The following is a 16,963-nucleotide window of genomic DNA, read 5'->3' on the forward strand; positions in this document are numbered from 1 at the left end:
TTATTGACACATTTAATTAATTATTTATTGACACATTTAATTAATTATTTATGTATTTCACATTTTAATTAATTATTGACACATTTAATTAATTATTTAATGATATATTTATTTATTTCATTTTGGCAGTCCTGGCGCCTGGCTCTCATCATGAAATAATTTTATCTGTCAACCTCACCCATCAAACGCAGGGGGCGGGGTTAACGCTGCCCATGCAGCTTCTCTAACATTTGATTGGTTGCCGTGCAAAGTAAGTCAAAACAGGTCGATCCTAGATAATCGATTGCTTGTGTAGACTTGGGGCAGCCAGGTATCCCAGAATGCATTTCAAATCACAGGCAGCAATGTTGGTGGTGTAGTTTTAAAATACCCCGTTTTTCTGTCACCAACTACACTTTTAACCGTGTTTTAGCCGCGAATGTCGCGTTGTAATCTTCACATGTCGGGTCAGGTTGTCAACCTTTGCAAACATGTTCTATACATGTTTGCAAAGGTGCTCAGATGTTTTCAGAGATTTCAGTAGCTCTGCTAACAGTCAGCATGCAGAGTGCACCGAGGGGGTTACGTTAACCGGTTTGTTTACATATTCCACTCTCCGTGTTCCACGTGTTGCATTCGCAGATTCTCATTTTCACCGAACGATCGTCTCTTTCCACCTGGTCTTGTGTCTCTGTGCTTCTGTAACATAAAGAACGAGCTGACATTTTTCTCACGAAACCAGCGATCAGCTCAACAGACCCTCAGTTTACCTGCATGCATCCTCCTCCTCACCTGTCAGCTGTTTAACACCTGCTGCTAATTCAAGAAACACGCCCACGTTATCTGGTGATAGTCACAGTTTAACTGGGCAGCCGGTGCTCGATATTACGCAACGTCAGCACATTTTTCTGCACAAGATAAGTAAATATAGTTTTTCCCGAGCGCAGAGCTGCTGGAGCTTGTTTCCCAACAGAGCACTTTATTGGCGAACCCACTTCATCAGCGGCTGATGTCCAATCACCGGCACAGCTTTGAAACCTCAGCTGAGTTTTAGCTCTCAGTGGTTAAACGCTGGACTTAATTCACTCAGGTTCTGTCTGTCGGGTCACGTTTACTTCGCTGTTTTATTTACAACTGAGCAAATCGGTTTGGCTGAGGTTAAAGTTACGTTTCATAACTGCACAGTTTTACAGACGTTTAATGGTTCACTGGCACATGTGTTAGACTGAACCATTCGCTTTTCTTTATCTGGTGTGTTTTGGATTTAACAGTAAATTTTGAGATTAAACTGACTTTTAAAATGTTTTTATACAAAGAGGAAAGAGAAGGCGCATTTCCACCGAGAGGAGCAGAGTTTCCAACTACATGTTCATAATGCAGACTGCAACCTGGACAGAAATATTATATCATCTGTTTTTAATAGGTTTTCTAAGCACCAGCGATCTGTTAGAATTTTTAGAGTTTACTTAACTAAAAATAAATGAGGTTAACATATAATTTGTGTGATTTTTTTCTCTCTCTCTCTTTTTATTTATTTATTTATTTTTTTGCTTTTTCGGTCATGTTATGTTTAACTGTCAAAGGTTTGTTACAAACTATGAAACACATGGTGCAGACTTCTGGATGTTAGAAGAAAACTAATACTGCTAATAAGGCAGGAAGGTGTCCTTTAAAACTAAACATGTTAGTAGGACTTTAGTATTTATATCATAGTTTATGAAATAGCACGTGTATTTCAGTAATAGCCTACTGATTTCAGTGTAGTGGTGAACAGTCACACAGCTCACGTGGGTGTTATCTGTGATACTCCTTAACTATAATTTATCCAGGTTAACTTCAGTTAACTCTGAGCGGCTGGATCGACGGAGGTCAGACAACAATTTTACATGTATGATCTTAAAACAGGACACAGCCATTATCCGTCCTGGCCTCATATCAAATGTGAACGCAGACTGAGTCTATGTTTGACGATTGCTTTATATCTAATCTTCCTCTCAAACATTTAAACAGTCTGCAGCTGAGGGAATACAAACTCAAATTGTCGGAACAGGTTTGCTCGTTTCTTGCGTTCATTTGGTAATTTATTAAATGTATAACTGTTATAACTGCTGAGTCTCTTACGCTGATGAAAATGCAGAAAACACAGATCACGAACACCTGTTCAACCAATCGCTTTCATTCCACTTTGACAAACTGACGCGTTCATCTCTGTTACAGTGTTGCGTTAGACTGCTATATTTTTGTGTTCTTTATGCTGTAGATTTTCACGTCTCTGGAATAGTTGGCAGTACTAAGGATGCTTTTCTGTAAAATCATATTGATATGACCCGTGAATTATTCGTAGATGACAGTTAGATTAGTCAGCTGGGAAACTCTGTGTTACCTCAGAGAGCTGAAGATATCGTGGATATGCTGACCTCGCTCTGTGGTGTACAGGTCCATTTACCCTCATGATTAATATTCACAATAAAAATATTAGCCGAACATCATGAAGTCTGTATGTGTGTCATAGTTTCGAACAACCTTTGTACAGTTAAAGCCAGCAGTTACTACATGAGGAAACACCAACGTTATCTCTTTTATGCGTTTATACACAGGTCACACTGATTACTGAACAAAAACCCAAAGATCAGCTGTTAATCGAATTTATTTGCTCTCTCTCCTCCTTAAACATGTTTTTAATGTTAGTTATAATTCAGAATTATACTGAAACATGTATGACGAACATCAGGAAATAAAACCCTGATAAATATAACCTCAGTAAAAGAAGTCCGTGTCAGCGGGGGTTATTACAGCTGTGTACCGGGGCCTGAGCTTTGTCGGTGGTAATAACAGCTCGTTTGCTTGTGAGGCGAGCGGGTCTATCCACGCTTTGCCGTGAGACTGGGCAGACATCTCCGAAATCATCGAAGCACTTTTGCAAAGAGGCTCTATCTTGAGAAACCGACCAGACACATGAGGATTAAACCACTACATTCTCGGCTAAAAAAATATTAAAACTGTATTTGGTGACACACATAAACAGGGTTTTCAAAGTTCAGTTCTGTTAGTTTCCACATGCTGGTTGTTGTGTGCTAAAAACAATGGCCACCAGGCCAAAGCAATGGTTTTGAGTCGATCAGCGTTAACCCCGCCCCCTGCGTTTGATGGGTGAGGTTGACAGATAAAATTATTTCATGATGAGAGCCAGGCGCCAGGACTGCCAAAATGAAATAAATAAATATATCATTAAATAATTAATTAAATGTGTCAATAATTAATTAAAATGTGAAATACATAAATAATTAATTAAATGTGTCAATAATTAATTAATTAAATGTGTCAATAATTAATTAAATGTGTCAATAATTAATTAAAATGTGAAATACATAAATAATTAATTAAATGTGTCAATAATTAATTAATTACATGTGTCATAACTATTTATTTAATTAATTATTTCCCATTTTAATGAATTATTGACACATTTAATTAATTATTTAATGGTGTATTTAATTAATTCATTATGGCAGTCCTGGCGTTCCATATAAGGGTTCACGATGCAGTTATTCATGTTTAGTTTGTGTAGGCTGTAAAGGTGTCTGCATTTTTTATTTCATTTTATTTTTTTAAGCAAATCGCAAAGTAAGTTGAAATCTCTGTCAAAGGTGGTTTGCAGTCCAGTCCATTGCTCTGGCACTGACGCTGGTCCCAGAGCGCTCTTCATTCAGTTTCTATCATCTTATGTCTTTGCTTTCTTTTTATCTTCTGGCAACAGGACACTGTTTGCTGTTTTAACTACCTGGATAAAGTACAGGAAACAGGAAGGGAAAAAAAGCTTTTGGTGAATTTGCTTCTCTTCGTTGCATCATCGAGCCTTTCAGAGGAATTCATACTCAGAGGCAGAAAGAATTGTCCAGTTGTGGAAACAACAGTTAGCTCATAATAAAGGTTAAAGTAAAACTTTAAATGATACATTTTCTGATAATCTGTGCTGCTGTCGTCAGACTAAAACTCACTAAATCTGCTGCTGTTTATTTTGACTCGTGCACCATCCCGCTGTCTCAAACACACAGTGGTAAGAAACACTATGGTGCACACATTTGACATTTTTTTGTATTATTTTGCAATTTATATAGTACATATTACTTTTTAAAGATTTTTATCATATCTCTGTATCAACATCACACTGTCTCTCTTATTAAAAATGCAGCCGACTGCTGTTTTAAGGAAGGTTTCCAAGTGATGCACACTGTAAGTGACAGGCCACAGGGTTTCACTGTGATTAAAATGAATGCAGCCGTGCTGTGCTTCAGCTCTGATGCAGCAGATCTGGTGGAGTTGCATGTTGAGAATTTAACCACGCCAGTGTCACTGACACACTGATGTTGTTCGCTTTCTTATTTAGCATTTCGATGTGTCAGATGCAAAGAATTTCAGGTTTCTCTCAGTTGGTGACAGATTGGGTCCAAAGTTGTGGCAGAAATCAGCAGCTGACTTTGAGACACACTGACTAGTTTTGGACTTTGTTTGCAAGAACAAACATAAAATATTGTCGATCGTCTCTTTTTAATGTGAACTAATCTTATTTTAATGGCTCCATCTCTGCAGCCCTGCTGCAAGAAAAGCCTGTGGGAAGCCTTAGAATTTGCTTGCAGTCAGGAGTTTGAGACCCTTGTGTTCGGTGCTTAGCGCTGCACTATTTTTACTTTTCATTGCTAATAGATCAGCTGCAAGGAAAATAATGCAGCTGTCTTTTTCTAGTCAGTAAGCAGACATGTAGGTGCTGCGCTGGAGCAGGACGAGTAGAAACAAAAGCAGTCTGCACATTTATTCTTATTGAATACAGATAAACTGATGGAGATTCACCAACAGCATCAATGTGAAGAGAAAAAGGAAGGAATACAGTTTAGCAAGTGTGAGTGCGAGCAGTCAGCCAAGATGGCAAGAATTGCAGTTGCTAACATACCTGCTGTACATATAGCAAGATTGTAAACAGTTGACCTTGGCTTATGTTATTCACAAGATACAGTGGCTTGCAAAAGTATTCGCCCCCCTTGAATTTTGTCACATTACAGCCACAAACATGAAGCAATTTTATTGGAATTCCACATGAAAGACCAACACAAAGTGGTGTACATGTGAGAAGTGGAACGGAAATCATACATGATTTCAAACAGTTTTTACAAATAAATAACTGCAAAGTGGGGTGTGCGTAATTGTTCAGGCCCCTGAGTCAACACTTTGTAGAACCACCTTTTTCTGCAATTCCAGCTGCCAGTCTTTTAGGGTCTGTCTCTACCAGCTTTGCACATCTACAGACTGAAATCTTTGCCCATTCTTCTTTGCAAAACAGCTCCAGCTCAGTCAGATTAGATGGACAGCGTTTGTGAACAGCAGTTTTCAGATCTTGCAGATATTTACCTGAAACCTGCTAAATACAATATAATCTTATATTCTGGTAATTTAAAAAAACATATGACAGAAAATATAAGCTTATGAAAACGTAACTTACGACCACATGATCACATGATTTATGATTTGACTGAGATTTTAAGGGGGATTTGGAAGGTCAATCAAGAATAACAGAGAAGCACATCTGCTTTTTGCTATTAGCCAGGTGTGGGCCGGTATCATTTCTTATTTCGTTAAATATAAAGCAACATTAATTAAGATTAATTTCATTTTTCACCTTTATTTAAGCAGGAAACAGCGACTCTTGATGTTAAAAATAACCTTCTTTTGCAAGAGTGTATCAGCTGAGATAAACAGCAAAGTACAACTTAAACGTATACTCCATGATACCATCACACTCATGTCAGGCCAAGCAGGCATTATTGTTCGGGCAGAACATTTGCAGCCCCCAGATCGTTTAAAATCAACTAAATTAATTCATTTAGTTGATTTTGCAGCTGATTTCACGAGGAGGGAACCCTTGTTCCACTTTCAGTACAGGCTTTAGACAGAAGAGCGAAGACAACAGCTTCCAGTGAGCAGCATTGTGCAGAAAAAGGATGCGGGGTAATTTGATTAGAAATGCTGCTGTCACATAGTTTGTGCAGCAGAATAGCAGCACAGCTCAGCAGACAGTGGAGTTAAGCAGCATCTTCATGGTAAATTGTGCATGCAATCATTTTCCCTTTCTGATATTTGGTTTTGGAAACGGAACAAAAATCCACTACTGGACAGGTTCTGTATGTTTAACTGGCTCTGCTGAGCTTATTTATCTGTCGTATACATACTTCTGTTATGGCTCATATTCAAATTAAACACGAGCTTCCACTGAGGTCTGCGGGTGTGCAAGTAGTCCATGTGAGGCAAAAGCTCGGGCTACAAACACTTAGCTTTGCACAGTTTATTGGATCTCAGAAGCCCCACCCCACCTGCTGTTCTTCTGTTTGTGAGGGGCAGCCAATCAGGAGACAGCTGGCTTAAAAGGATATGAGTGAACATAGCTTGTCGGGTCCAAAAATAAAAATATATCGCTGGAAATGAGCTGAATAGATCTCTTGTAATCTTACGGATATTTGTCAACCCTCCCTGGTAAATCAAGAAAAACAAGACAATGTTTTCAAGCTCGTAACGTCCGGGATAAACGAATGTTCCTTTTACCAACACCTGCCACACTCAGCCTCACATTCGACAGCAAAGAGACACTGATCGGTACAAATTTCTCACAGTTTTTACTCCAAAAATAACTTTGAAATGTAGCGCTGCTGAGGGAAAAGGGGTAGAGAAAGATGAAGTGGGGAAAAAAGAAAGGCAGAGTGTAAAGAAGAGACAGCTGCTTAGGTCAGAGGAGGCATGTGGCTGAGGAAGCGCTCCCCCTCTCCCTGAGCTGTCTGGACTCTCCGTGAGGGACAGAAGGAGAGATTTAGACAGGATGTGAAATATTGAGTGAGAGGAGGAGAGGAGGAGAGGGGGAGACTGACAGCAGGCAGGAGAAACGGTGAGGAGGGGATAAGGTAACTAAAAATACCACATTTGTTTAGATGTTTACACAGTTTGATTTGCTTTCGGTAAGCAGGCGTTCCCTTCTTCTTTAGCGTAAAGTCACCTGACAAGACCTGCAATCACTGGAGTAATTCAAGGTTGATGGTTTTCTCAAGTTGCTCCCAACCATATACAGCAGAAAGGATGGATAATAGTCAGAAGGAGGTCTGCAAAGAGAAAATATAGAAGCTTTTACCTCCTCCTGCAGCAGGCTGTTGTTTTGATGCAGGGTGCTTGCGTTCTGCAGGCAAAGGTTAGCTCTGCTCCCCCGGAGCTCCTACCATTCCTCTTCCTCCTGATCGAGCTGCAGGCGCCCGAGGGACACCACTCACATCTCAGCTCACCAAAATGTCCACCCTGATGTCAAAAGACAGATGCTGGTCATGAGAGAGGAACAGTCTTTTTTTATTTGTGTCCATCTTTGTTCATGCTTGGTATAAGAAGAGAAACAACCACAGCAAAAGTAAGAGTTTTATTGTAAAATTTTAAATTTAACAGAGAGCATGAGGAGGACACAGCGCATTAAGTATTTAAAACAACAAACTCAACCGTTTCATCCGATATTTTCTTACCTGTCTTTCTGGCGACGAATGCAAGCTGTGTAACAAACCTGTCAATCAGAACCTAAGTTTGTATACCTGACTGTTGCGATGTGAAGCACAGTGATGCTAATCTGTTGCGCCAGATGCTCCAGTCTTCTCAAACTCAGTAATAATCTAAAACAGATAGATTAGGGCTGTGACCACTGCCTAAAAAATCTAGTCCTGGGGTACGTTCAACCCAGCAAATCAGCCATCCATTCATGCATTCATCCATCGATTATCTTTGGTTTATGTGAAGTCACAGTGGCAGCACACTAAGCAGATATTCCAGTCGTCCTTCTGCCCAGCAGCACTTCCAGTTCTCAGGGTCTCCTTCCAATTGAGCGTCCAGGAGATTTTTGAACCAGCTCATCTGTATCCCTCTGAATCTCTGAGCTCCTTATCCTAACTGAGCTCAGCCATTCTTTACAGGAAGCTCATTTTTCCTGTTTATTTACAATCTGGGCAGCATGGCGTCTGACCTACACAACAAGAAAGTCCTGGGTTCGAATCCACCATGGATTCGTCCAGGAGTTTGTCTGGAGTCTGTGCAAGTTTTCATGTTCTCTCCATGTTTGGGTGGGTTCTCTCCGAGTACTCTGGCTTTCTCCCGTAATCCAAAGACATGCAGATAGTGGGGTTAGGATAACTGGTGATTTTAAATTCTCATAGGTGTCTATCTGGGTGCAAGTGGTTGTCTGTCTGTCTTTGTTGACCCTGCGACAAGAAAGCAACCAGTCCAGGTCATACCACCTCTCACCATATGGGAGCTAGAATAAGCCCCGCCCCCCACGACCCTCAATTGGATAAGCAGAAGAAAACAGATGGATATTTGTACAACGTCTAATATTACCAAACCAATGGCAACTCATTTATTTTATCAGGTGCAATTCTTGGGTTTACTTTCTATGCTGGCAAGCATTTGTCTCCATACCAGAGATTTTGCACCCATTTGTCGGGGTTTCTGTAATCCCCATGAATGGGGATCATCCCAATCTGACTCCACATCCCTCTTCCCAGGCATGGGACCCACTCTCTCACCCATTCTGCTTCCATATCTTGACTGTTGTTTTTGTAAAACCTCACTCCAACAGTGGACGCCCTCAATCCCAACTGTTTTGGCTGCTTAGTTACCTGAATCAGGCTGCAATCGCCACAATAAATCTAGCAGATCAGGCCCATATGTAAGCCAGATGACAACATGTAAAAAGGTAATTACTGACCCAGTATTCTGCCTGCTAGCCCGCTCTGTGCCCTTGACTGAGTAAAGGTCAGGGATGGATTTAGGTTGAATGATAAATTGTAACATATGGTTATATTTGTGCTTAGTTTCCTTATGCTAATGTCAGTGTCGTCTTCCCCTTTGCTTCCCATGTTCCCTGTTTGAAGTGCGTACTTCAGTTGACAAATCTGTCTTTAGGAAGCGCTTAATTAATTTGTCTTTTAAGTAAAGGTTTTAGTCAGATCCTCAGTTTTCTGTGTCACCTCCTTTTTCTTTTCTACTTTCACTTGGCCTAAAAACAGTACGGTTTATGTTTGTCTTTCTTAGGCCTTCGGAGATCACTTGTAGTTGTCACTCGCCTCCTGATGTGGCACTTTTGGGGGCTACTGCAAAGGTTATGTTTGGTTGCTTTAAATTTTTTATGTTAGCTGAGGTTAGTTTTCCTGAAAGCAGGGACGTTTGGCAGTTAACTGTGACAGTGACTTCGAAATGCTGAACCAGCATCGGGAATAACATTACGACCACTGACAGGTGCAGTGAGGAACACTGGATCCAAGGAAGGTATAGCAGGTATAGTGTTGCAGGTGCATAAATGTTAAAAATGAGCCCATTTAGCTCATTGATAGGTGGTTGCTAGGCAACACGATGATGGCTTAATATCTGATATATATATAAGAACGTACCTGATTTGCAGGGATTGTTTATACATTCACTGACCTCATTATTGGAACTTTGGCCATGATAAAGTTTGAGTAACTCTTATTATTTATATATCAGAGAAAGTCTGATGGGGTTCTTGATGTTCATGGATAGACATAAAAGAAGCCAAGTATTTCTATCCATCCATCAGTTTCCTGCTATTTTGCTAACCGGTCTAAGCTGATGCTCTTCTGCGACACAGAAGCCAAGACATAATCTTCCGAGGCATATCGTCGGCATAACCTGGGTCTCCTCCATTTAGGACAGGGGTGGGGGAACTCCAGGCCTCAAGGGCTGGTGTCCTGCAGGTTTTAGATGTGTCCTTGATCCAACACAGCTGATTTAAATGGCTAAATGAGCTCTCCAGAGGCCTGGTAATGAACTAATCATTTGATTGAGGTGTGCTCACCTAGGGTTATATCTAAAACCTGCAGCACACCGGCCCTTGAGGCTGAGAGTTCCCTCCACTCCTCATCTAGGACCAGCACCTTATCTAGGAGGCATGCAGGAGGCGTCGCGTTCAGATGTTGAACCTCCATTGGCTCTTTTTGGAGAGGAAAGGTAGCAGTACTACTACTTGAGTGCCCAGCTCTTCAGAATCCATGAATCACAAGCTTAACGTGGTGGAGGGCGTACACAAGTGTTCCCAGGATTCAAGGGAACACTTGTGAACAAGGATTCAAGAAGCCTGGTGCATACCAAGACACCGGGAGCCAGGCTCGTTGGAGCGCATGGTGGCCGAGCCTTAACTGATTTTCCTGTGGGCGCAGCACCTGTAGGAGGAGCTGAGGAGGGCTGGTGCTTTGTGGATTGGGCAGCTTTCAAAGGCAGAGGTCGTGATGCTCGAATCCCCTGTTATTAATGCTGGTTTTAAGGACGCGGAGCCAAATAATTATTTTTCTTAACTCCTCACTGTTTTGTGCACTCTCTGCACCTGTTCCTCTTTTCTCTCACCTTACCACCATTGCACACTAATTGCCAGACCAAACATATTTTTAAAAAGGTGTCTTTGTGTATGACCTCGCCTGCTAGCGTGTACGCATGGAAGAGGCAGCAGGAACTGTGATTTGCTGGTGATGACTGAGAGAAGGAGGGAGGGAGGTACGCATTGATGAAGCAAGAGCGAGGGAGAGGCAGAGAGAGAGAGCACTGTCCCTATCAGTGTCTTTTTCGCTCTGCGATTCAGGCAGCCAGCCTTCCTCTCCTCTCCTCCTCCTCCTCCTCCTCCTCCTCCTCCAGCGGCAGCGGCAGCAGCGGCAGCAGCGGCAGCAGCAGCGGGGAGAAGGGAAGAAGGAAAGCATTGGATGAAAAGGACTAAAATCGGAACTCAACAAAGAAAGATAAGGAGGGCATGAAAGACATCAGCAGCAGGAGAGCTGCGTTTTTTCCCACTCAGACACCCACACCCGCCGAATGTGCGGTGGGAAGAGGCTAAAACCAGCGCGAAGAGAGTGTGAAAGAAAATACTGACTGAGAGAAGTGGATCGCAGACGGCAGAGTTGGAGGGGAGGGGGGGATGAAGGAGTAAAGGATGACAGCGGACCTCTACTCGTGGACAGAGCGAGTGAAGAAGTGAGAGAAAACCTGAGAGTCGGCACCGTGACTGTTGAACCGACGGTATCCATTTTACAGCGGGAGCAACAGGACCGCGGCGTCTTCTCCCCGCTGCGTTTCTTCGATTCTGAATTCTGAATTTTATTCTGTTTGTATCGCTTCTCCGGACTTGTGACGAAATCGAGGGCTCTCTTTGGAATCCCTGCTCTGAAGTCCGAGGGCGGCCGTCCCCCCCTCTCCCTCCCTCGCATCCCTCTCCGTCTCCCTCTGTTGTAGTGTGTTTGCGTTCCCGTGAGCAGAAAGAGCTCCTCGTGTGTTTTCTACCTCCACATTTCCCACATTTTGCGCCCATCTGTTTCACGCTGGCTGTCCGTTCTCACCTCAGCCATCTGTGAGAGTGTCAGCTTTGCTTTCTTTTGTGTGTGTGTGTGTTTTTTGTTTGTTTTTTGAGTGCATGTTTAAGGATTCATGCCTGTAACCTGCTGCCACTGTCTTGTTTGCTGCAGAGAGAGGCACTTTATGTCCATGGTGCAGCTTTTCCTTCAATCTTTAAAAGACAATCGAGGTAAAAGTTGTGACTGCTTCTCACCTGCATCAGGGAGCCTGGTTTCCTCCTCACAGGATGTATAATACATGGCTGTCTTATCAATAATTCAGCATCAGGTGGGCCTGGCGAGTGTTGATCAAGACATCCAGGGATGAGAGCGTTGGGGCTTGATGCCTGCTGAGAGCACGGTCTGCCGATGCTGTTGACTCACTTGACAGCAGCTTGATGATGTGTTGCCTCCCTCCGCGGCCTCTGCTGATCGCCGGCTGCTATCTGTAATAGCTGAATTCGCTCCCAGCTGTCTGTTGGCACTCGCGGCGTCTACTGGACTCCATCCAGCACCTCATTTCACGCTCGGATCAACTTTTTTACTCTTTTTTTTTTTAAGAAGCGTGGTTTCTGCAAGACTTAAAAATAAGAATTGAATCATCTGGGTTGGTTTCCACTGATCTTCAGACACTTCTGTGTAATCCGTCACCATGATTGGTGTCAACAGCTTGCACTCGGCGGGGCGCCTGCGCTCACGCTCTCTTTGCACCGTGCGATACGGCAGGGACTTCCGGATGATGGACCCGTTCCGGTATCCCAGAACCCCGCGCTCGCGTTCACTCAAACCCCTGGTATTCCCAGACCTGTTGGGCAAAGCTCAGGACGGACAGAACCACCCACAGGCCAGGAAGAGGAGGAAGGTACTTAAAACCATGCTGTTCATTTAAAATGATCTATTCTGCAGCACAAAAGAGATGAATCGTTTTTCCATTTCATGCTCATGTCACAAGTGCTCAGTGCCATTCAAAGCCACACATCTGTTTACAGCCTAAACCTGCACTGTACACTCTCAGCAAATATATAAATAACTTTATTTGTCTTTCAAACACAGCAGATTTAGCAGAGTACATGCACACACATGTTTAAGCAGAAGAAATGGTCTGAAAGTGGGAGTCGTTACAGTTAACCTATAAAATAAATCTGATTAATTCTGCAGCTGCAAAAGCTCGATTTAAAGTAAGAAAATGAAACATTTAAAGGGCCCCAATCAGCTGTTAGAGGTCGCTGGAATAAGGTCTCAGCAGGTATATTATATAAACAAGAGCTTGGCTGTGTAGGGCTTCGTATGTAACTATACTTGATGGTCTAAGACCTCGATCCTAACCGTCAGTTCAGACAATTAGAATATATAACTTTTGTTCTATTAAACTGTTCTCAGACAGAAATTATTTACTCTAACCGGGGTTAATAACAATCTAAAATGAAGTCTAATTTTCTCAGAAAGTCGATGAAAGGAAGCCCAATCAGGGCCGATAGACGAACACTGTCTAGTTTTTCTTAGCAGCCTTGCTGATTGTACATTTAGAGCACAGCAGCTTATTTAAATGTACCCAGATTGTTTGGAACTCACAGAAATCCTGAACCTTCGATGACAGTTTTGCACCTTGATGTCCAAACTTGGGCACGTGGGTACCCAGGAATGTATTTCTTTGTTTTTCTCATGATATATGAGCTGGAAGAAAAAATCCAGTTTATGAAAGCTGATAAAAGCTGAGCTAATTGTATATCTGAGGGGGTAAAACTTGGCTATAGCCTCTAAGATACTCCCATTGCACCCTTGACTGGTGTACTTCTTTGTACCCTTGTGGTTTGTACCTTAATGGATGGATTAAAGGATGGACTGCATTTGGCCCAGGGATGCCTATTATTTTTTTTAGATATATTTTTGTTCTTATTCATTCATAAACTTTTAGTTGCATACCACTTTTTTTAGTCGTACAAACAGCTCAAACTGTACTAAAAGTTATCCAAATAGATATCAAGGATTTTATGCCTATTTCTATGCGTCGCCTCCTGATATTGCACCTTTAAATCTAAAGCAAAGTGTTCAAATATGTACTTGAAATGGTAAGAAATGTGTGTGTGTCCTTTTTTTGCCCTGAGAAGGTCTGGCAATTACCCACAGAGTGTGTATATTTATGCAGATTGCACCTGTAGGGACAGAAACGGACGTTTCTTGTACCCCTATATCTGAGAGAGCTTGTGTTTACTGTTTGATTTACCACCTGTGCTGCTTGTATACATGTGGAGTGCAGAGCGTTTGAGGAAGGCGGCTGGATTCCTGCCAGACCCGACAGCACGTATAGCACGGCTCAGTACAGCGTGCCGCTTAACGCCACCACTCAAGGCTAATGGCTCTCATCTGTTGCCACTTGGTGACGTTGACGGAGCCAGTAGGTGAAGGTGACGAGCATCCATCTTTGTCTGAGTGAGCCTTCAGACTCAATGACTCTCAATACTGTCGATCCCTCAGGATTTACAATCAGGGGAAATACAAATAAAACATATTCTTCAGAAATAACTCAGCAAATAGACTCAGCTGTGACACAGTTTCTGCACACGCAGCATGCAAATCAGAGCTATGCTGAAGTGGAGGCAAATGTAGAATATTACGCATACTTGAAGCTCCGGGCTATTTTTGAGATTTCTTCAGATTTACTCACTAAAAGTTCCACAAGCGTGACCCTAAATGAGAAATCTTGGGATATTATAATGAAAAATACTCTAAAATCTCCTTTTCACCATACTAGACTTATTCAGAACCAAATGAGAGGGTAGATAACAGCCTTATATGTTACTGAATAAGTTTTAAAAGCTCATCAGAAGTGAAATATTGATATGAAATACCTCTGATCCAGATCTTTGAGAATCATTTTACTTTTTAATAAGAAAGTCCAAACCTGCCTCTATTACTGGCTAAGAACGAAACCAACAAAACTCTCTGTTGAGTGATTGAAACCTCTAATTTTTAGTATTTTGTAACCATGGGAATGACACACGCATGTCCTTTTGTTCTCAGCATTTTGAATCTTTTGAAAACAAGCAGTCTTCCTCAGTTGTACACGTAAACGTCTGCAGTCACATCACTGCACTTTTACTGCTTACAAATTCACTGTTAATATTTGATGTTGGTCGGATTTGTGCCACAGTAGCAGTTTGTCTCCTACTCGGGCATCCCGGGAAGATCTTCCCTGTCTGTCGTGACTATTAAAATGCATGAGCGCAGTTAAGTTTGAAACATAACTCGAGAGTTTTACAGTAGCGGGAGCAAAACAGACCTAAATCTGTAACGGTCTCCTCTGGGCGGTCATCAATATTCATGGCGCTCTGGAAGTATTTGTGATTAGGCCCAGTTTCAAAGCTGCGAATGAATCTGATTAGATCACTGAATCAAACACCATCATTAAGTCGGTTTAGGTTGAAAGTCTAAAACGCGAGTGACAACCAGCGGCTTGATATGCGTAATGAAACTGGTTTTAGTTTGAGGTTTCTTAAGAAGACGCGTGGCATTGATCCACAGAGATGAACTGCCCGTAAGTGTCCTCTCCATCACCTCAGCCGCCACATCTGTCTTTCAGCTGCACTCGCTGCCTTAAACGCTACAGCCCGATGGCCTCCTGCTGCCTCCTCTGACCCCGCTCCTCTGCAGCAGCCCGGCTGTGAAACGAAGCTGCTATGTGTCACATTCAGCAGGCCGAGGCCGATGTCATTGAGGTGTGTGGGGAGCTGAAGGAGAAGTGTCTAATGGTCCTGACTGTCACTACAGATTTTGAGGAAACTAAAGCCAAATGTGTCGACTCTCAGATCAGAGAAGCAGCAGCTGACCGGATCTCTCATTAAAACCCATCTTTGCCTCTGTTTTAATCTTGTGCTGATCATGACGATAATAAAAGTAAAAGACTGTGTTTGCTGTGAGAGGAAGTAATGACCTAAAATGATAAATGGTGCAAAGGATGTGAAGAATCAGCAAGCAAATGGATACAAAACACTTCTCTGGATTTTTTTCTCTACAATTTTTGCTTTGATTTATCACATTTATCAGAAAGGAAAAGGACATAAATCCAGGAAATGTAAAATCCTAAACCCAAAGATTTAATCAGGAAGAAACAGAAGTTTTCAGGTAAACAGTTAGCACGGGCATCAAAGATCTGACAAATTTGAGAAAACCTAGAAGCCTTTTTTGAGTAACACCAAGCTTTAATAACATTTCTCTATTTTAACGCGTACTCGCATACATTCACTAGATATCTAAAATGGATTAAATAAGACCTGTTAGGCTTAAAGTTCCTGCCCTTATTTTAGGAGCCCATTAAAATAAGAAAGTAAGCTAATGAAAGTCTTCCTGAAGGAACTATGAATAAAGACTGTTTAGTAAATGGGAGGAGCTACACAGGTTGTGTATTTACACGGACTAATTGAAAAAAGGAGCGACAATAAAAGATAAAAGCAGAGACAGGAAGTAAAACTAATAACAGGGTAGAGGGAGCAGAATGAAAAATAAACATGACCACATTTCAAACCCATGACACATCCCCAGTGCAAATCAGAGGTGTGAGTCCCTGCTAGGGTGCTGTTTGTCTGTGATTTTAGCTCATTGTTAGATGGTTGCTAGGCACCTTCATTATGCATAATGATGTATCATGATGAACACTTAGTGGATATAAATTAGTTAAATTGATGCCATGCTGTATGAGGTGTTACAGGTGCATAAATCCTACAAATGAGTCATTTTGGCCCATTGATAGTTGGTTGATGTGATGATGTCATTACAGTTAAAATACCTGTACCTGTGCTCGACTCCTGTTTGTGTAGAAAGAGTTAGCGTGTCACTTATTATGTGAGTAAATAAAATTATTTAGTCAAGAATTTTGTTTTTTACAACAATAAAAAATAAGAACAATTGTAACCAGTAAACATTTGAAATATGTGCTTATAATTTATTTGGGTTTATTGGATTTTATTTGTTTGCATCGCCTATGCCCCTCTTTCCCAACAAGCTTCATTATGTTGAGTTTGGTACGAACTCTTTCCAATAAAAAGACAAATTCCACTCATCACATTACAAATACTGAAGGCCTGGTTAGTTGCGGTGATCTAATGTCTTTGTTATGCTTTTTGCTCCCAGACTGTAACTTAATTTTCCTCCATGTGGGTCGATGCATTTGTCTAAATTATTTATTGGCTGATTGATTTGCCCGTCCGTTCATTGAAAGGCCTGGGTGCTTGGTGAATAATGGCTTTGTTACTGATGCAGTGGTGATGGTGGCTGACTGATTGGATGGTCGATGGATTGTGTGGCTAAGAAAATGAGTAAAGCTCATGCAAAGGGAAGTTTGAGCTGCATGAAAAGGGATGCCATTTCTCTGACCACAGCTTATTGAATAAAGCCAGCTTGCTTGCGCAGTTTTCACAGAAAACCACAATAAACCTGCCTATGTGTTTTACCCGCGCGCTGCATTATCTGATCAATTGTCCACCTGCACACTGCTAATATTTTTCCTAAATGTGATTTTCTTGTTTCCCCTACAGGCTCTCTACAACTCAATCAAGAACCAGAAGCTGCAGTGGACATTGTAAGTC

General features: G+C 41.8%; 1 protein-coding gene across 4 annotated transcripts in view; it reads left to right on the forward strand.

Annotated features, from left to right (window-relative positions):
• LOC146512245 (uncharacterized) overlaps positions 1-16,963 on the forward strand; it is a 113,155-nt gene that overhangs the window by 66,367 nt on the left and 29,825 nt on the right. For all 4 annotated transcript variants that reach the window (XM_085171163.1, XM_085171162.1, XM_085171161.1 and 1 more), the window contains exon 11: positions 16,913-16,956. In XM_085171163.1, coding sequence (XP_085027289.1) covers positions 16,913-16,956 — 44 coding nt within the window. The remainder of the gene's footprint in view (positions 1-16,912; positions 16,957-16,963) is intronic.

Source organism: Neolamprologus multifasciatus, chromosome 8 (genome assembly GCF_963576455.1).
Source record: "Neolamprologus multifasciatus chromosome 8, fNeoMul1.2, whole genome shotgun sequence".
NCBI classification, from domain to species: domain Eukaryota; kingdom Metazoa; phylum Chordata; class Actinopteri; order Cichliformes; family Cichlidae; genus Neolamprologus; species Neolamprologus multifasciatus.